At 45.6% G+C, this 20,703-nt stretch overlaps 1 protein-coding gene across 10 annotated transcripts in view; it reads left to right on the forward strand.

Moving 5' to 3' along the window:
- Positions 1–20,703, forward strand: part of BEND7 (BEN domain containing 7) — a 108,537-nt gene that overhangs the window by 12,133 nt on the left and 75,701 nt on the right. For all 10 annotated transcript variants that reach the window (XM_053572837.1, XM_053572832.1, XM_053572831.1 and 7 more), the window contains one exon: positions 20,195–20,497. In XM_053572837.1, coding sequence (XP_053428812.1) covers positions 20,206–20,497 — 292 coding nt within the window. In that variant the 5' untranslated portion in view covers positions 20,195–20,205. The remainder of the gene's footprint in view (positions 1–20,194; positions 20,498–20,703) is intronic.

Here is a 20,703-nt window from a genome sequence, read left to right on the forward strand (position 1 = left end):
AATATGTCTGCACTGACATGGAATGTCTACATTATTGGGTTAGTGGCAATATCCTTCTGTAGAGGCAAACTGTGAAGCAGGACACATTGCTGTGCCCCTGTGTGCAGCCAGCCTCTCCCCACCTCACAGACTGTCGCCCGGAATCTTGCATCCCCGTGGCCCTGGCGCATCTCTGCTGGTCTCTGCCTGTAGTGACCTCTGCTCCCCTTGTCTCCATAATCCTTCACTTGTCCTTCCAGCCTTAGCTTAACCTCCTTCAGGGCAAGACTTTAACTATTTATTGTATTACTAATAAGCAATGCTTGGCACAGAGAAGACCCTTAATAACTATTTTTGAAGAAATGAATGAACATGAGTTGGGTGCGGTGGCTCATGCCTGGAATCTGAGGCAGGTGGATTGCTTGAGCTCAGGAGTTTGACCAGCCTGAACAAGAGCAAGACCCCATCTCTACTAAAAATAGAAAAAATAGCCAGGCATTATCTCAGCTACATGGGAGGCTGAGGCAGGAAGATCACTTGAACCTAGGCATTTAAGATTGCTGTGAGCTATGATGACACCATGGCACTTTACCAACTGAGACTCAGTCTGAAAAACAAAAACAAAAAAAATGAATACCATGCTAAAGCATGTTAAAATGTAATTTGCCACCAATTAGCTGATCTGGGGACAATTTGTTGAGTTGAGATAGTTTCCTTGTGCACGATTGTCCTGTGCAGCGCACGAGGTCTCCCTCCCACCCTCGAAATGTTGGTAGCATGAATGCACATCAGTGTTAGGGCACCCTGTCTAGACATCGTGACAACCAAATGCCTATGTGTGTGAGCTCCAGCATGGTCCTTAGCAGGCCAGAGGTGTGGGATCAGTCATCATATGGACAGTTTTGAATGGAAAAACTATTCCATTGCCATCGACTGAACACACCTTCCTCAGCCACTGTCTGGCGGCTGCCAGGGTGGAGGGGGACAGATGAGGGGCCGTGCGGAACCAGCACAGCAGCACATGACACAGCCCAGAGGGAGGGATCAGAGGCCACATTCTGTTCCTGGTCAAGTTCCTGTGCCTCCTTCTGTACAAAAGACAGCTTATGACATGCCTATTTGATAATATATTCAAAAGTCATTACAAAGTTTGGACAGATTCTCTTTTATTTTTTCCAGACAGTCAATATCCTTGTAAATGAGAATCCATAAAATTGTTTTCTTAGTATTACTTTTTTTTTTCAAACATGTACAAATATACTATGTTATTTGGATTCCAAGGGTTTTACAGTGTTCTTTTACTTGAAATCAAATTTTACATCTGAAAGGTTAATGGAGAAAACTAATTATGCTATCTGGTAACGGAATGTGTGATGAGACATTTGTCTCTGTAATTAACAGCAAGGAACTTTTATAGTTTCATGAAATTGAATGCTGCATAGAGTATTCTGTGAGCATTTGTTTGGATGAGGTGTCCAAAACAGAGATGTTTATGGATGATGTAAAGTTGAACTGAAAGGCATTGCAGGTGTCTGCGCATCTCACGGCACTTCTCATTGTTGAGACGGAAGCCAGAAGAATAATAACTTTACTTTGTCACGATAAAATAAGTAATGTGTTCTTGGAACAGTGGTACAGTACATAAGTTACTCAGTAATTCCAAGAATTTATTCTGTTCCAGGAATAATATCCTTAACAATTTATTTTTACAGAAAAAGTTGATGCAACATAGTAGACTATGAAGTTGCTCATATGGTTAATGGGATTATACCTCAAACGCGACTTCACACCTACATATAAAATGTAAAGAACCTCACAAAAAAATGCAAGGTTACAGTATGACTTAAAAGTAGGCAGTCAGGAGATGCAAAAGTGAAAGTTCTTCTGCTAACATTAACTCATTCTCGTTGCACATATATAATTTTTTTCAATTACTAGCAAGACTTTAATGGGTACCTTCATATGTGCTGCATGAAATACGGTGAGGGGCTGCTGCAGGGGTGTTGTTAGCATTAGCGTTTCTCTGCAAGTTCAGCCTTCCTCTCTGTCACTCTGCTCTGGGAGGGAGAGCCTGGTGCCGGAGCTCCGGGGAGCCAGGTGGCCCAGACCCGAACCCACTTCCCTTGTTTTACTTTGGTCATCTGGGCAAACAGCTTAGTCCTCTCGTGTGTCAGGGGTAGGGAACTGAAGTCCCTGTGTGGCATCTTTGATAAACTAGGGAGAAAGTGAAGATGAGACGTGTTCCTTGGGAAAGCTTTCAGAGGAAGGTGGCAGGATGGAATTTAGGCCCCACGTGGCCTCTACCACCCCACCCCAAAAGGAGGAGCGATTCTGCCACAGATGTGAGTTTATCCCTTGCGCATCAGGAGTGTTGTTTTTTCTTCAGCTCTCCTTGGCTGTATCTTCCCATCATATCTGTTACTAGAACTTATTTATTTTTATATTCATTTTGTTGATATTTATTGAGTAGCCACTAGTGCCAGGCTAGGAGATGTCACAACCCACGAGGTTGAGATACGGAAAATTAAGGATTCCACAGGGACATAGCAGAGGTGCCTCCCTAGGTCTGGGGTATTATGAATAAGAGAACTACCCCTGAGAAAATGCCCTTGAAGCTAAAGGACAGGGCTGGGGCTGAGGAGGAAGAGGGACCAGTAGCTGAGCATGCTCCTGGGAACTGGAAGGCCTTGTTGTTTGTTTGTTTTTGAGACAGAGTCTCACTCTTACCCAGGCTAGAGTGCCATGGCATCATAGCTCACAGCAACCTCAAACTCTTGGGCTCAAGCGATCCTCTTGCCTTAGCCTCCTGAGCAGGTGGGACTACAGATGCCCACCACAACGCCCAGCTAGTTTTTAGAGACAGGCTCTCGCCCTTGCTCAGGCTAGTCTCCAACTCCTGAGCTCAAACAATACACTCTCCTGGGCCTCCCAGAGTGCTAGGATTATAGGGGTGAGCCACCACACCCACTCTGGAAGGCCTTCCTTAGGGCTGAAGCTGCTCAGCTTCTGATGGAACTGTTCTGAGGCAAGGCCTGGGCACTGGTATTTTTTTAAAGTTGTCCAGGTGATTGTAATGTGCAGCCAGACCTTAGAGCAGTGGTTCTCAACCTTCCTAATGCCACGACCCTTCAGTACAGTTCCTCATGCTGTGGTGACCCCCCCAACCATAAAATTATTTTTGAAAATAATTTGCTGTGGTGACCCCAAGCATAAAATTATTTTAATTTTATGATGGGGGGGGTGGTCATTAGGAAGGTTGAGAACCACTGTCATAGAGAAGGCATTAGAGCCAGGCTGGAGAGCTGGGCTGGAGGCCAGGCATGGAGGCCTCTGAGCCCTGCTGGGGAGCTGGACTCTGCCCTAAGTTTACTGGTGCCCCATGGAGGCATGCAATTGAATCCGATGTGCAGTCTTAAAGATCACTGTAGCTTCAGGGTAGACTATAGACTGGAGGGGAGCAATACTGGAGGCTTTGGCAGCAGCCCCATCAAGTGACAATGGGAACAGGGTGGTAGTGGACACCACCCTGGGGAACGATTCTGGAGTAATTTAGAAGTTACAGGAAGCAGGACTTGGTGCTTGATGGGCTATGGGATGGCTCCCACGTCTCTGGTTTGAACAGCTAAGTTGGCACTATTTACTAAGGCTGGGGGATAGTTGAGATAATTCTTAGACTTGATTTTAAGGTTGTTTTTGAGATACCCATGTGAGACTGTGTGGTAGGCCGTTGGATATATGGGTCTGGAGCACGGAAGTGGGGTCTGGGCTGGAGTCCTCACATATAGATGGTCACTGGAGCCAGGAAAGGGGATTGGTGGATCCAGAAAGAGTGTGGAGGGCAGAAGGCTTCCAAGGCCAGGGTCCAAAAACATGGACATGGGAGGGCAGTGTTTGGCATGGTTATCAATTTAGTGGATTGTTAGCAACACTAACTGTAATGATAGCACTAAGAAGAAGAAAGAAATAGAGGATATCAGAGTACGCTGCATGCAGGAGAAATACATTTGTGAGACTTTTGTGGCAGTCACCTGCGTGTATCTGAATATGTGTTCTACATCATTATAGAAAATGTATTTCTTAAAAAAAAAAAAAAAAGAAAAAGAAAATGTATTTCTTCTTGTGAATGATAGAAAAGTTTGGAAGCTTTATACTAGCATTCCCTTAGCCCTGGAGAATTCCCACCAGCCTTACTCAGGGAAGGATGCCCCTTTCCAGGCACCACGGGACCCAAAGTTATCCAAGTGGCTTGAGATCCTTGGATGAAGAAAGCATTGCAAATGTGATACATTTTTCATCGTTGTTAGTATTATTTACATCAAAAATGATAGCATGTTAGCTCATAATGTTTTAAAATTTTAAATGGCTAAGGAAATGTAATATAGCCAGTACTTAATCATGTTCACACTCACCTGATCCATGGTATAGATATGTAAATTAGCATCCGGGAAGGAGGGTAGATTTGCGTTCCTGTATTAGGACTCTTAGAAGTTTTCTGTGCAATAGAAGAGGATAAGCATTTCAAATTATATTGAGAAAGGGTATCTCTTTCCAAAAAGCAAATTATGAACCTCTTATCTCTTGTGGAATGAAGGCAAGCTTTTGGTTATGTTACTATAGAAATTCATGAGTAGCTGTTAATCTACAATCTTGTTGTATTTTTCCTATGTGTACTGTCAGCCTTTAAAGATTCTTGTTATATGTTTTACAGACTCATGAGCACAAGTAAGTTCTTACTCCACTTTTCTGTGTTTTTAATCTTTGGCTTTTACAGAACTAGCAGGATTCACATGAGCCACATTTTCAGGGATTTTTTTGTTGTTTGTTTTTTTAAGGAACAGAGTCTTGCTGTGTTGCTGGAATGCAATGGCTTTTCATAGGCATGATCCTAGCTCCCTGTACCCTTGAACTCGTGGGCTCAAGCGACCCTCCTGCCTCAGCCTCCCAAGTTTCCAATTTAAAAGGAAATGTCTGAGGCTCATTCTCCGTTTGGAGCAGCACAGCTAAGTCGGAATCCATAAAGATGGCTTGGTCCACTGACTTCCTTATTCCCACCATGTGTGCTGATGTTGTGGCTGGATGGTTACGTGCTGGCTAGTTCAAACAGCTCTGTGCCATGTATGACATCTGCCTGGACACCAGCTTGCCTGTCTCCCGAATGGGGTCCCCTCTGCTGTTCAGCTGGTTCCTTAAGCAGCTTAGAAGAGCATAGAAGTACTGGGACCCAGGAGCCTGAGGCATCTGGAGCCCAGCTCCAACCTCACAGCCACTGTTTGCTCCAGAGACCTGCTCAGCTCCTTCTCAGGATTAAATGTGGGTGGGGCACTTGCCAGAGTCAGCGCTCCATTAGAGGGAGCTTGAACACTCTTTTCCCTAAGTGCATCCAAATTCCTTTTTAAAATCCGTCACTTGTAATGTGTTTCATGAGAGAGTGATTTTAGGCATGTATTCCAGGGCTGCAGACCACCCCGCACCCCAGCGCCACCTTTCTTCGTTTCCTTTTGCTGCTGCCTCTGGCTGCCTGTTGGTTATTCCCACCCAGCATCGTCCAGGATTTGCTGCCCAGAGCTGTCACTGCTGGTTGTCTGTCTTACCGATGCAGTTTGCACCAGCTCCCTGTCTTCCGAGTACCCAGTCTCAGAGCACTCACAGGGAAAAGAGCGCAAATATTAATAATTCTTCTAGATTATTTCAAATGAGGATTTCAAAACCATTTTTGAAGTTAAAATTTATGAAGTTGAAAACAAGATATAAAGAAAAAAAGTAAAAGATCCTATCCCTGGCTCAGCGCCCGTAGCACAGTGGTTAGGGTGCCGGCCACATACACCGGGGCTGGCGGGTTCGAACTCAGCCCGGGCCAGCTAAACAACAATGACAACTGCAACAAAAAAATAGCTGGGCGTTGTGGCAGGCACCTGTAGTCCCAGCTACTTGGGAGGCTGAGGCAAGAGAATCGCTTAAGCCCAAGAGTTTGAGGTTGCTGTGAGCTGTGATACCAAGGCACTCTACTGAGGGTGACGTAATAAGACTCTGTCTCAAAAAAGAAAAGAAAAGGATAAAAAAAAAGGTACGATCCCAATCACACTCTCTAGTGATGACCCCTGTTAATGATAGAGGCATGCGAAGCACGTGTGTGCGTGTGTGTGTATGTGTGTGGTCTGTATGTATTACAGAAGAATAAAATGGATTTATGCTATATGGTATGTTGCAACTTTTTTGCTTAACTGAATCTTTATTTCACTCATGCTGAGTGCCCAGTCTGAACCAGGCAGACTCAGGCCCTGCTTCTCAGCAGTGAACAGGGTAATCATGAGCTCAGCCGCCTGGAGCTCTGGTTTGTCTTGGACATACTTCTGATACGTCAGGGTCTGTTGCAGTCTTTGCAGGTGTGAAGTGATGAACTACACCTTCATTCTACTGATAAGCCATCGTTCATTTATCCAATGCTCTGTTGATATATGTTTGCACTGCTCCCACTGTTCCCTTAGGAAAGTGATGCTGCAGGGAATATTGACAGGTGCTTGTTGGAATATTTGTGTAGGATAAATTTTTTTAAGTGGAATGGTCAGATTCTGCTTCAGAAAGGTTTTGCCAAATTACATCTCTACCAACAGCGTATGAGAATGATCGTAATGGTGTACCTTCACCAAAAATGGGCTTTAAAAATCTATAATTAAATTACAGACAAAGAATTTCGTATTAATTTTTATTTTAATTATTAGAGAGGAGAGTTTTAAATTGTTTATTGATCATTTTTCTTTTTGGAATTTCAGATTCATGTACTTTGCCTGTGTTTTCACTGTTAGTATTGGTTGTCTTCTGTTTTGATTTATGTTTGGGATTTTAAGTTGGTTATTCTAGAACATTACACGATGTGGTGGTTTCAAACCTAGTCATTTAAGGATAGATGCCATCACTCATCAGAGAAACAGGGAGGGCGTGCTGTACTTACTATAAAATAAAACTTTGTTTTCTCTGCTGTCAGAGCGTTTGGGGAGAGGCAAGCAGACAGACTCTCTGAATTAGGCAGTTGTCATTGTGTTATGTCACACTTCTATGGAAACCTGTGCTGATTACCTGTTGCTTTCAGGATGAAGTCAGGTGTCCAGGTCCTTTTGTGTTTGACTTTGCCCTATTCACCTCGGTTCCAGCTACGTCCGCCTATCCGCCGTCGCCCTCTGTGCTTTGCTCTGCTCCCAGGCTCTGTTGGATGCTGTTTTCTCTTTGCTCCCCCCCCCCCCAGAGCCCGTGGGGACACTGCACCCTTTAATGACCTCTCACATCTCACTGTCTTCAGGACGCTGGCTGGAGGCCTCCCAGTCTGGAATAGTTCCTCCCCTTTGCTCCTGAGACGCTTGTCACACCATTTCTAAGGCATTTATCTATTTCCTTGGTTTGTCTGGTGAATCAAAGCCACTGTAAGTGTATTCCTAGGAAGTGTAGCTGGTGTCATTTAAAAGCCTGACTTGGGGCCCCAGCCCAGTCACCCTTTCGCTGGCCTGTGCTTTTCCAGCGGGCAGCTGGGAGAGACTGGCGTTGTCCCAGGGGTCGGAGGGAGCTGCGCATCGTGGTGGGTGGATAATCGTTTTAAAATCAAACACAGAGACAAGGAGAGTATAGGTTAATATTTACATGTACTTTTAAGATACAGCATAAAGACATGCAAGGAAACGGCTTGTTCCTTCTTCCCCTCTGAGGACTCGGCCTGGCTTCTCGTGGGGAGCTGTTCTCCTTTGGCGGTCGGTGTTCTAGAGGGAGGAGTCCGGGAAGCAGCGTGGCAGCCCACCGCGACAGCTGTTCTTGCGTCATATCCTAGTGTTCTTTGCTCCTTTTGGTTTTTATACCTGTCTCGAGCCCTTTTTGTCCTTTTTCTTTAAGCCCTGTTTCCCAGCCTGGGTCCATAGCATTCCCTCCTGGCCCCCGTCCTGTCTGTGGCTGCCCCAGCCCAGTCACACCTGCCCCTTTGTCAGAAGTGAGCTGTTGTCCTCTCAGAGTTAGTGGGACGTCCCTCTGTCTCCCAGGCCAGGCTGTAGACTCCCGAAGCAAAGAGACTGTGTTAATCTCTCATATGTAGTAGTAGTACAATAAGTATTTATTAACTGGATGTATGAATGGTAGTATCTAGCTGGATTTGAAGGACTTTGTCCTTTAGATGTGAGTGCCACGCGTACGTCACACTGCATAGTTCTCAGTTCACAGCTCAGACGTGGGGACACCTGCAGTCCAGAGGCTCCCCCTTGCAGCATTTGGCTCAACCAGTTAAATGACTGTGTGGCCATCCTCTGCCTTTGTCCTTCACAGTGACATCAGACTGTGCCATGTGAAGACCCTGGGGCTCTTGATTGTCCCCCCATGACTACTTCAGGAATCTAGGTTCTGGCACAGTCCTCAGCAGAACTCTTCTTTATTTTGAGGGGGTTCCACATAAGATTGCATGTGAAAAAAGGGCTCACTGGGAAAGTCATCGTGCTGTCCCACAGACTGCTGCTGAGCTAGGATCTCAGACTTGTGTGTCCCTGGGGAATGTGCCTGTTGTTCCCACAGGCTGCCATTGGGACCCTGATGGCACCTGCATGCTACTATGGGCCTGGAATGAGGTACCAGCATCAGGTGCTCTGGGAGCAGGGTCCATGTCAGATTTCTTTCCCTCCAGCTCACCTGCTCGGGTTGTGGCCAGGAAGCCTGCACGGCAGCCCGAAGGCCACACCACTCCCTCCTGCCGCCCTCAGTCCACATGCCATCACTCTGTCCCTGCAGCGTGGATCCAGGACAACCTCAGGGGTTTTGAAGGGGAAATATTTTGGACCATATAGTATAAGCCTGGTCATCTTATTCTTCCTCACAGATAAACTCAACTTTTTCCTACTTATTTTAACTTGCCATCACCTAAAATTGCAAGGATTTATAAACCAGTCTTTATTTTTCTTCAAGTACATTCATGGTGCTGTGCAACCATTACCACTCTCCAGTTCCAGAACTTTCTGGCCACTCAGAGAAGCATTCATGACGCCACCTATCCGCACACAGGTCTGCACTGTCCTCACGTTCACCCACTGGAGGGCTGGCCCTTCGGGGCCTCTGAACTTCAGCCTGGATGCTGCACTTTCAGTCCATTTTTTGCTTGTTAATAAAGAGCAGTATCCTCATGATACCCCAGGATATATTTGGAGATAATTCACTCAGTAGCTGTTTATTTCTTAACCTTTCCGTGTTACAAAAATATTTTTTGTTGGCTTTTTTCATTATTTCCTCAAGTTTCTCAAAGCCCTCTTTAAAATAGAATAAAACTGGACATGATAGTATAGTAAGAGCCTGGCCAAACTAAGTGTAGGAGGCTGGACCCCACTCTTAAGATTCCGCTGAGGTCAGTCATCCTGCATGGCACCTCTGAGTGACAGGTTTGAGACTGAGGCAGGAGAGGGTGGAGTGGGTTCTGACCAAGGAGGGACAGGTTTGATGCACTTTGCCAGCTTGGAAACAAGTGAAGTCTTATCTCCTTTAGTATTTGTCTGACTGTCATGCGTTCTCTACCAGCTAGATTAGCAGGAGACCTAGGACCTCCACGTAAGGCGTCCTCTGCCCCCTAAATCACCAGGGATACTCAGGGCTCGCTCTGTGCAGAGGACCAGCCTGCTTATGGACATCCTCCAGTGGTGGTGGGGAGCACAGCTGCGTCATCGGCTTCCTGTGCCCTGCCCACAGCTGCGTCCCCAGTGCCTGCCGATGGTCTACATTTTCTTCACTAGACTCACCGTGTGTCGACTCCCCTGCAGCTGTCTTTCTCCAGTTCTCCAACCTATATTAGGGTCCACACAGTCAGTCAGGCCAGAGGCCCCCACCTTGGGTTAATCACCCAGCCCATAGATTTAACTTCTCCCCATCTCTGTCCATCGTCTCACTCCTCTGCTGCCCCCACATGCTGGCACAGACTTGGCACCATTCACAGGCTTCAGCAGTACTGTTCTGCCTGGTTTCTCAACCCAAACCAGTTTCACCATCATTTTGCCAAAGTTGTTTTTATTTACTATCCTTATATTAAAAGAGATCACGAATTTAAAATCTCCCAGCATAATAACCCCTGGTTTCCGGTATAAACTCTTCTTCCTTCTCACATGTGAGGCCTCAGCTCTATCACCTGCCACGTCCCCTGTGAGACTGGAACTCCTATATGTGGAGCTGCTGCTCAGGATGGGGGAGCTGGTGCTGTTCTGCAAGCTGCCTTTGGCGGCCAGAGAGCCATGTTTGGGGAGCCAGAAGAAAGACAACGCCTCCTTCCCCACCCACGTGGAATCAAGATTGGACAACCTTGCAGCCCTGAGTGCTCAGGGGGGAGCTGGTATCCGCTCTAGGCGGGAAGCAGAGAGAGCCACCTGCAAATGGGTGGAGACCAGAGCACACAGAAGAGGCTGATAAGCTGGGACGAGCAGGACCGTTTGGGGAGCAACACATCAATATAAACGGATTTGGGAAAAAGGTGTTGAGAGATTTTGCGGGGGTACCTTCAGTTTGTACCCCTTGATCTTTGTATCTCTGAGGCTTACGAAGCGCTTATGTTTGTAAAATAGTTTATTTCTGGTACCTTTTCACTCTTTGCTATTATGTTGTTTAGTGTTGCATTTAATTCTACTGGATTTCATTTGGTTTTTGATAAGCCATTTCTTTCAGTTACTTAAAAAGGCTTATGGAATGTCTACCGCACGTCTGTGCTGGTTCATTTGTAGGCTCGGGCATGGTGACTGTTCTTCCCGAGTCTCCATAGTGAGAAGGCGCAGTGGACTTGCCTTGTCTGCCTGCAGCCTCCCTGTTGGGAATGAAACTCTCCAGCCCCAGAGGCCTAGACAAAAGAGCACAGGCAGGGGTCTACCTGCAGGGGACCCTCTAGGGTGGCCTTCCAGTCAGGGGTCACACCATAGTGTGAAGGGGGTTAGGGTTTTGAATACTTACAGACCTCGCAGGTGTACATAGGCACACTGGGGGACCACACACAGGTCCGAGAGACAGGCAGGGAGAGAGAACGAGGGACTGTGGGCTGGTGCCGTTGTTGGGTCCAGGGTATTATCCAGGCAAGTTTCCCCTGGGGAGTGTTAAAACCCAGTTGGCCTCTTGGTGACCAAGAGGTGGTCGCTGTGGCATAGCTTCACAGTCCTCACAGGTGTGAGGGCCACACAGGCTGCATCTGGCTGTCCCCTGGGGAAGTGGTCCCCAGGGAGTGGCTGTTTACAGAAGTTACCTGGATCGACCACACTGGGGAACAGGGGGTGGGTGATGCAGAACTGGAAGCCACGTCCAGGTGGAACAGGCTTCTGGAATGGCAATGCTGCGTAAAGCCACGGCTCTCTCCACACTGTGTGTATGAGAGAAAGCATCGTCTCCTTTAACGTGATTAGCACAGTCGTGTTTGTGTGGTGTCTCCTGCTCACCTGGCCGAGTGGAAGGAGATGCTAAGCAGTGACTCCTATGCTGCCTACAAGACCAAATGTGTCATACACATTTGTATGTAAAGGACAGTGATCTAGTAGAGCCTTGAAATTTAGAAAGAGGCAGAATTCAGCCCCGCTCCTTTTGAGATTTTGTCTAACAGGTATAACCGCTGAACTCTCAAAAGGATTTAGGTTAAGGTTATTTTACCAAGAAACCAGCCACATGACATGAATCCATTTTGTTAAAGGTTTATTGGTTTTCCTAAAAAGATTGAGCCTCATGAAGTTGAGCGTAAGTGAAGACATAAGACAGACTTCGAAAGAAATTAGGAAAATGTACAGGTTTCCTTAGGGAACCCCATTGCTATAGAGGATGGGTCACTCCTTTCCCTTTCCTGGTGTCTGTGTGGAGAAGGTATTGATTCATTAGAACTGGGAAGATAGATCATCTAAGGCTTCCAGTCTTGAGCTCATACTTTCCACCACTTTTGTTAAAATCAAGAACCTGGGCTCCGTTGGGTTAGAAGAACACCCGCACCCCTTCTAAAAAGGACACGTGCACCGTCTGGAGGCATTGGGAGCTTGGTCACAGCCTTAGTGACTATGAAAAGCCCTGTGTCCTACTGGACAACTTTGGTTCACGATATAGTTCAGGAAACTGAAGTCTGAGCACACTGCGTGACCAAGGCAGTGCAGCAAGAAGGGAGTCTCAGCCTCCCGAGCACCCACCTCTGGTGTCCCTGTACCATGCTCACATGCTCTCGGAGGCCTCAGGACTCATTTCTGGTCCTCTGCTCCATCTGTCCTCTCTCTGCCAAAACCTGTCATCTCCCAGTCCCTGCTCCTGAACGGAGCCCCAGGTCCTCCCCCACCTAGGCGGCCCCTTAAGGGCAGTCACCTCCCTGCTGCTGCTGCTGCGGATAAGTGCCACTCCTCAAAGCCCATCGCCTCCCCTGAGAAACCCCCCACCTCCTCCAGCCTTCCTCTCACAGCAGACCCTGCAGTTACCGCAGAGTCATTTTTCTGTCCTTTCAGATGCCCGGCAGCGAGGGAGGGCATGAGTGCGTCTGTGAGGGTGTCCACCTGCCCCGGCCTTTCAGGGTCTTCCTCCTCAGCACCACGCCTTCCTCCTTTGTCCCTCCACCTGCCTTGTCCCAATTTTGTTGTCGCTGTTTCCTTGTTTTGTTCTGTTTAACCTTTGGAAGGCACGTTTCTGAAAGCTGTAGGGCAGCTTCCCACCAGAATGTCCTCACACCTGTCACCTCCTCTCCTCACCTCCACCTACAGTGGAGGGTTCTGGTTGTCAGTGGAAAACTGTCAGTAAAGTTATGCAGAACTCAGGTTGCATTTTCACTCCTGTAATGTTTGTAGGCATAATCCTAGAACTCTGAAGCCAAGGTCATAAGAAGCAGATTTGCCCTTAGAAGGTTCCAGATTTCTTGTGTCTTTTCCCTTTCCCTATGATAGCACTTGATCATACAAGTCTATCTGTGGAGCAGAAGTGGAACCTCTGATATGCCTTTCTCTGGAATGTGCCAGGCTTAGGTGAAGAACCCAGTAGGCACTGACTCCAGAGCCAGGTGGCTGCCGGCTTCCACGGGGCGTGGCTGTGGTGGCTCTTTGCAGGGAGCCACACAGGAGGTGGGAAGCGGAAGGCAGCCACCAGCCTATGCCAGTAGAGACCAGTCTGCATGCAGCCTCGGATGCAGCGGTGACCAGCCTCATCGAGAGGGTAGAGGGTAGACAATGGCGCAGGAAAGCACTTCCTCTGCCCCAAAATGTGCCGTTAACTAGCCAGAATGTACATATCTGGATGCTGAAATGAACACCACATTTGCCTGTGGGTTTATCTTTCTCAGTTCCTCTGGGAGCTCTTCCAGGCACATTCGTTCCTACACACCTTGAAGAAGTGGCAGGTTTTGCTGACTCTGGGTTACCTAAATCACGCTTGGTCATTCATTCTCATAAAATCTAGAACATGATTTATTGTTTCTATGTTGTAATTTTCACATGTGTTTAAAGTAGAAATAGTTCTGTTGCAAATAAAAATATTTCTCTCAAGCATATGCCAACACATAGAAATATAAATTTAGAAATCCGTAGAGACAAATCCAAGATGATGGCCGAGTAACAGCTTCCCTGCAACAGGGCACTGTGAGTCTGGGGAGATAAGACTCCAGGCATCTCTGGCTGGTGGGATCTGCCTATAACCAACCCTTTGAGGATACAGGGAGTCAACAAGGGACTTCTGGACCCCAAGAGGAGGACAAAAACGGAAAACTGGCAAGTGGTTGCGTGTGTTCGATCGACCTAATCCCGCCGGCAGCCATAAGTACAAGCAATAGTGAGACTGCAAACCAGAAAGGCCTTACCTGTGAACTGTTTCAATGTTTTTGGACTTAGCACTCAGTCGAACTGCCTTTGGGGAGAGCTTGAGCAGGAGTGCGAAGAACGTTGGGCATTGTCTAGGGCCCCAGACTGAGTCGGTGAACCTGACGGAGCTAATATTGTTTGGCTATGGACCGCAGGGAGCCACTATGAGAGAACTGCCCCGGCAAGCTCTGCCCTCAGGGTTGCAGAGCTAGGATCGGGTGGGAGCTAGTAACCTAGTAACTGAGCAGCCTAAAGGCAGGGACTGAGCTGCCTTAACAGCCTTAACCCTCAGGGGCAGAGTGAGACCGGTTTTGGCACACTGGAGCCTTGGGCTGTTGCCCTGGGTAGAGTGCCGTGGCGTCACAGCTCATAGCAACCTCAAACTCCTGGGCTTGGCACCGCCCAGACCTCTATAAGAGCTGCGCTGCGACCCCCAACCACCAACCTGCGCCTGCCGGGCCTATGCATGCCCTGACCATGGGAACTGTGGGAGCCGCACAACCCTGCGTCCTCCCTCCCATACCCTCCCTGCCTCCACACCGGCCCGCTCGTCTGGCCAGGGACTCTGGTAGCCACATGCCCTCCAGAGCCCTCCCTGCCTCTGTGCAGAGCCCTTCTCCTGGCCAGGAACTGCTGGAGCCTTGGGCTTTCTGTGCCAAAGTCAATGAGCGCCAGGCACTCCCAGAACCGTGCGCACCACCTCCCGCCCTGTTGCTGGATCTGGGTGTGTCTCACTCCGGAGCTGCTTCCACAACCAGACTCCCTGGCTGGGGCAGCCCCACAGGAACTACACAGGGTCACTCCCTACAAAGATCCAGCAACAATAGAGTGATCCCACTGGGGTCTAATCTTGGAGAGACACCTCCCCAACTCTGAGCATGGCCAGAGGCAACAATGAAAAACAATCATGAGGCGAAATCAACAGAAAAACTCTGGCAATATGAATAATCAGAGTAGATCAACTCCCCCAAGGAACACTGGGGCAGCACAGCACAAGATCCCATGCACAAACAAATAGCTGAGATGTTAGAAATCAAATTCAGAATCTGGATAGCAAATAAGATCGAATTAGAATTCCAAGCAGTAACCCAAAAGATATCTCAAGAATTCAACGAATTCAAAGACGCAATGATCGAAGATTTTGACACATTGAGACAAGAAGTTGCAGCCCTCAAAGATCTGAGAAACACAGTAGAATCCCTCAGTAACAGAATGGAGCAAGCAGAAGAAAGGATTTCTGACACTGAAGACAAAGCTTTCAAACGCTCCCAAACTCTCAAAGAGGAAGAGAAATGGAGGGCAAAACAGATCACTCTCTCAGAGAGCTCTGGGATAATTCGAAGAAAACCAGAGCAGAACTAAATGAAGTTGAAAACAAAAAAATTATACAACAGATCAATAAATCCAAAATTATGTTGGATTTTTGAAAAAATCAATAAAATAGATAAACCTTTGGCCAACCTAACCAGTAAAAAAAGAGTAAACTCTCTAATTTCATCAGAAATGGTAACAATGAAATAACAATAGACCCCTCAGAGATTCAAAAAATCCTTAACGAATACTGCAAGAAACTCTACTCTCAGAAATATGAAAATCTGAAAGAAATCTACCAATACCTGGAAGTACGCCACCTACCAAGACTTAGCCAGAACAAAGTGGAAATGTTGAACAGGCCTATATCAAGTTCTGAAATAGCATCAACTATACAAAATCTCCCTAAAAAGAAAAGCCCAGGACCAGATGGCTTTACGTCGGAATTCTACCAAACCTTTAAAGAAGAACTAGTACCTGTATTCCTAAACCTCTTCCAAAATATAGAAAAAGAAGGAATATTACCCAACACTTTCTATGAAGGAAACATCACCTTGATCCCCAAACCAGGGAAAGACCCAACAAGAAAAGAAAATTATAGACCCATATCACTAATGAATATTGCAAAAATACTCAATAAGATCCTAACAAACAGAATCCAACAACACATCAAAAAAATTATACACCACGACCAAGTGGGATTTATCCCAGGGTCTCAAGGCTGGTTCAATATACGTAAATCTATAAATGTAATTCAGCACATAAACTAAAAAATAAGGACCATATGATTCTTTCAGTTGATGCAGAGAAAGCTTTTGATAATATCCAGCATTTCCTTCATGATCTGAACACTTAAGAAAATTGGTATAGAAGGGACATTTCCTTTTTTTTCTTTTTTTGCAGTTTTTGACCAGGCCAGGTTTGAACCTGCCACCTCCGGTATATGGGGCCAGCACCCTACTCACTGAGCCACAGGCGCCACCCGAAGGGACATTTCTTGAATAGAGGCCATCTACAGCAAACCCGTAGCCAATATCGTATTGAATGGAGTTAAATTGAAATCATTTCCACTTAGATCAGTAACCAGGCAAGGTTGCCCATTGTCTCCATTGCTCTTTAACATTGTAATGGAAGTTTTAGCCATTGCAATTAGGGAAGAAAAGGTGATCAAGGGTATCCACATAGGGTCAGAAGAGATCAAACTTTCACTCTTTGCAGATGATATGATCGTATATCTGGAAAACATAGGGATTCTACTACAAAACTTTTAGAAGTGATCAGGAATACAGCAATGTCTCAGGCTACAAAATCAATACCCATAAATCGGTAGCCTTTATATATACCAACAATAACCAAGCTGAACAAACAGTCAAGGACTCTATTCCTTTCACAGTAGTGCCAAAGAAGATGAAATATTTGGGAGTATACCTAACAAAGGACATGAAAGATCTCTATAAAGAGAACTATGAAACTTTATGAAAAGAAATAGCTGAAGATGTTAACAAATGGAAAAACATACCATGCTCATGGTTGGGAAGAATCAACATTGTTAAAATGTCCATACTACCCAAAGCAATATGTAATTTTAATGCAATTCCTATTAAAGCTCCATTGTCATATTTTAAAGATCTTGAAAAAATAATACTTTGTTTTATATGGAATCAGAAAAAACCTCGAATAGCCAAAACATTACTCCGCAATAAAAACACAGCAGGAGGAATCGCGCTACCAGACCTGAGACTGTACTATAAATCCATAGTGATCAAAACAGCATGGTATTGGCACAAAAACAGAGAAGTAGATGTCTGGAACAGAATAGAGACCCAAGAGATGAATCCAGCTACTTACCGTTATTTGATCTTTGACAAGCCAATTAACATTCAGTGGGGAAAAGATTCCCTATTTAACAAATGGTGCTGGGTGAACTGGCTGGTAACCTGTAAAAGATTGAAACCATTAACTAAGATAGACTCTCACTGGATAAAAGATTTAAACTTAAGACATGAAACTATAAAAATATTTGAAGAAAGTGCAGGGAAAACTCTTGAAGGAATCGGCCTGGGTGAATATTTTATGAGGAGGACTCCCCAGGCAATTGAAGCAGTATCAAAAATACACTACTGGGACCTGATCAAACTAAAAAGCTTCTGCACAGCCAAGAACATAGTAAGTAAAGCAAGCAGACAGCCCTCAGAATTGGGAGAAAATATTTGCAGGTTATACCTGCGATAAAGGTCTAATAACCAGAATCTACAGAGAACTCAAACGTATTAGCAAGAATAGAACACGTGATCTCATCTCAGGGTGGGCAAGGAACTTGAAGAGAAACTTCTCTAAAGAAGACAGATGCACAGTCTACAAACACATGAAAAAAAGCTCATCATCCTTAATCATCAGAGAAATGCGAAACAAAACTACTTTGAGATACCACCTAACCCCAGTAAGAGTAGCCCACATAACAAAATCCCAAAACCAGAGATGTTGGCGTGGATGTGGAGAAAAGGGCACACTTCTACACTGCTGGTGGGAATTCCCACTAATATGTTCCTCTGGAAGGAGGTTTGGAGAATACTTAGAGACCTAAAAATAGACCTGCCATTCGATCCTATAATTCCTTTACTACGTTTATACCCAGAAGACCAAAAATCACAATATAAAAAAGCCATCTGTATCAGAATGTTTATTGCAGCCCAATTCATAATTGCTAAGTCATGGAAGAAGCCCAAGTGCCCATCCACCCACAAATGGACTAGCAAATTGTGGTACATGTATACCATGGAATATTATGCAGCCTTCAAGAAAGATGGAGACTTTACCTCTTTCATGTTTACATGGATGGAGCTGGAACGTATTCTTCTTAGCAAAGTATCTCAGGAATGGAAGAAAAGGTATCCAATGTACTCATTCCTACTATGAAGCTAATTTATAGCTTTCACATGAAGGCTATAACCCAACTATAGCACAAGAGTATGGGGGAAAGGCCAAGGAAGGGAAAGGGAGGGGGGAGGTTTGGGTGAAGGGAATGTAATAGGTGGGGCCACACCTACAGTGCATCTTAGAATGGGTACAGGCAAAACTTACTAAATGCAGAATACAAATGTCTACATACAATAACTAAGTAAATGCCATGAAGGCTACGTTGAACAGTTTGATGAGAATATTTCAGATTGTATATGAAACCAGCACATTGTACCCCTTGATTGCACTAATGTACACAGCTATGATTTAACAATAAAAAAAATTAGAAATCTTGTGGCTCAGTCGGTAGGGTGCCGGCCCCATATACCGAGGGTGGCGGGTTCAAACCCGGCCCCGGCCAAACTGCAACCAAAAAATAGCCGGGCGTTGTGGCGGGCGCCTGTAGTCCCAGCTGCTCGGGAGGCTGAGGCAAGAGAATCGCTTAAGTCCAGGAGTTGGAGGTTGCTGTGAGCTGTGTGAGGCCACGGCACTCTGCAGAGGGCCATAAAGTGAGACTCTGTCTCTAAAAAAAAAAAAATTAGAAATCTGTGTTATTTCTGTGTTTACCCATGTTTATCCATATTAAAGACTGAATTAATATTTTCATTACCTTTTTAAAATTAAATCATAGCTGTGTACATTAATGCAATCATGGGGTACAATGTGCTGGCTTTATATACAATTTGAAATGTTCTCATCAAACTGGTTAACATAGTCTTCTCGGTATTTTCTTATTGTGTTAAGACATTTATATTCTACACCTAGTAAATTTCACCTGTACCCTTGTAAGATGCACCGTGGGTGTTTACCCATGTTCAATATTAAAGACCAAATTAATATTTTTATTACCATTTTTTAAATTTGAAGATACTCATTTGTAAGTAGTATATAAGTTTCCTGTTTAGTATTGTAATATTTATATAATTAATAAGCTAAATACCTAAGTAGACCACACAAAATACCTAGGTTATTGTGCAATTACCAGTTCTGTACAGAAATCTGGGTCATTGTGATCAGAGTGCATTAAAACTTCATTATATTAAATGTGCTATATTTATTTTCAGAGGCTATTCTTCCTAATAGATATGTTCTGTGGCCTTCTCTTTTTCTCACAGTCTAAATTGAGGCATTTAGTAGAGTGACTGCGTGAGTGTGTTTATATTCCCGTATCTATGTACTTTTATAGTCACCTTTAGGTAATATTTATTAATAGAAAATATTTTATATCTGTACAGTTTTTCATCTTTAGGTAATATTTATGTACCCCCAGTGCAGTTGGTTTAAAAAAAAAAAATCCCCTGAAGGAAAAAGAATTTTAAATAAAGAAGCCAGTGTAGGTGAGGTGGGGTTCAGAGTAGCCTCTTACCTCTCGCTGTGGTTGGGTATTTGTGCCAGGCCCAGGAAGGTGGGTTTGGCCTGGGAGTGGGCTGTGGGGAGGGTGCAATTCTGCCTGTCTGGTGCTCCTGCGGCCAGTTACCTGGAATGGGCGGGGACCTCTTGACATAACTGGGCTGATGTGATTGAGTCAGAGCACTGAGAAGACAAAACCCTTCTTGCCCCAGTGACACTTGGTACATCTCTGTCCTCTAGGTCATTCTCTCTGAAGGTGATAGAGCAATGTGCTGCCCTGCTGGTATGCCACCCAGCCCATTCTCAAAAAGCCCTGCATCCCAGGGAACCCCATGCCTTCTTGCTGGTCTTCACCCACCTGCCAAGGCAAGCAGACAAGCCCAGGCAGGGTTTCCATGACAGGGGTGGCTCTGGCAGGTCAGAGCAGAGGAGTTGGGCCTCCCAGGCCCCTCCTTGGTCTTCCGTCTCAGCCTATTTTCTTATGACATCCTCACTTAGAAGTTACTTATAAAGAGGGAATTATTAAGTGTACCCCCGTCGATACACACTGAAGAAACTTCTTTTATGATCCGAGAAGTGACCAGAACCAGATTAAGATGGCATGCACCAGAAAAATGGAAAATGGTTTCTTCACACCATAGCCAGTTTTCCTACTTTGCTTTTATGGATATTTAAGTTTATAGAATCAGTAATCTTTCCCATTTCCAGAGAAGGATGGATTTTTTCCCTCTTTTTTTTTTGAAAGTAGGGAACTATTTTTCTCTTTTGCTAATTTACAGTGCTAACTTTGGCTCTGTTTCCATTAGGAGATGAAAGCATGGAAATTAAAAAACAAATCACAGGAATGAGAAGATTGCTGAATGACAGCGCTGGGAGGATATACCAACGAGTTGGCAAAGAAGGAGAGAAGCTAAAAGAAGAGCCCCAGGACATGGACTTGGTCTGGCCTGCACGTCTGAACTCGTCCTCTGAGACCCCACCGAGCCTCCACCCGTCCACACGTGGTTCATGGAACGAGCTACCGCCCCAAAGCGGGCAGTTCTCAGGGCAGTACGGCACCCGTTCTAGAACCTTCCAGAGCCAGCCCCACCCCTCTGCAAGCTCCAACGGTAGGATCGTCATCAGATGTTCAGATGCCCTTATAGGGGGTTGTACTGGCATGTTTTGTTTCTAAGTATTCAATATGTTCTTTTTTTGTGTGTGTGGTTTTTGACCAGGGCTGGGTTTGAACCCGCCACCTCCGGCATATGGGACCGGCGCCCTACTCCTTGAGCCACAGGCGCCGCCCGTATTCAATATGCTCTTTGAGTTCAGT

Source organism: Nycticebus coucang, chromosome 20 (assembly GCF_027406575.1).
Source record: "Nycticebus coucang isolate mNycCou1 chromosome 20, mNycCou1.pri, whole genome shotgun sequence".
In the NCBI taxonomy this organism is placed as follows: domain Eukaryota; kingdom Metazoa; phylum Chordata; class Mammalia; order Primates; family Lorisidae; genus Nycticebus; species Nycticebus coucang.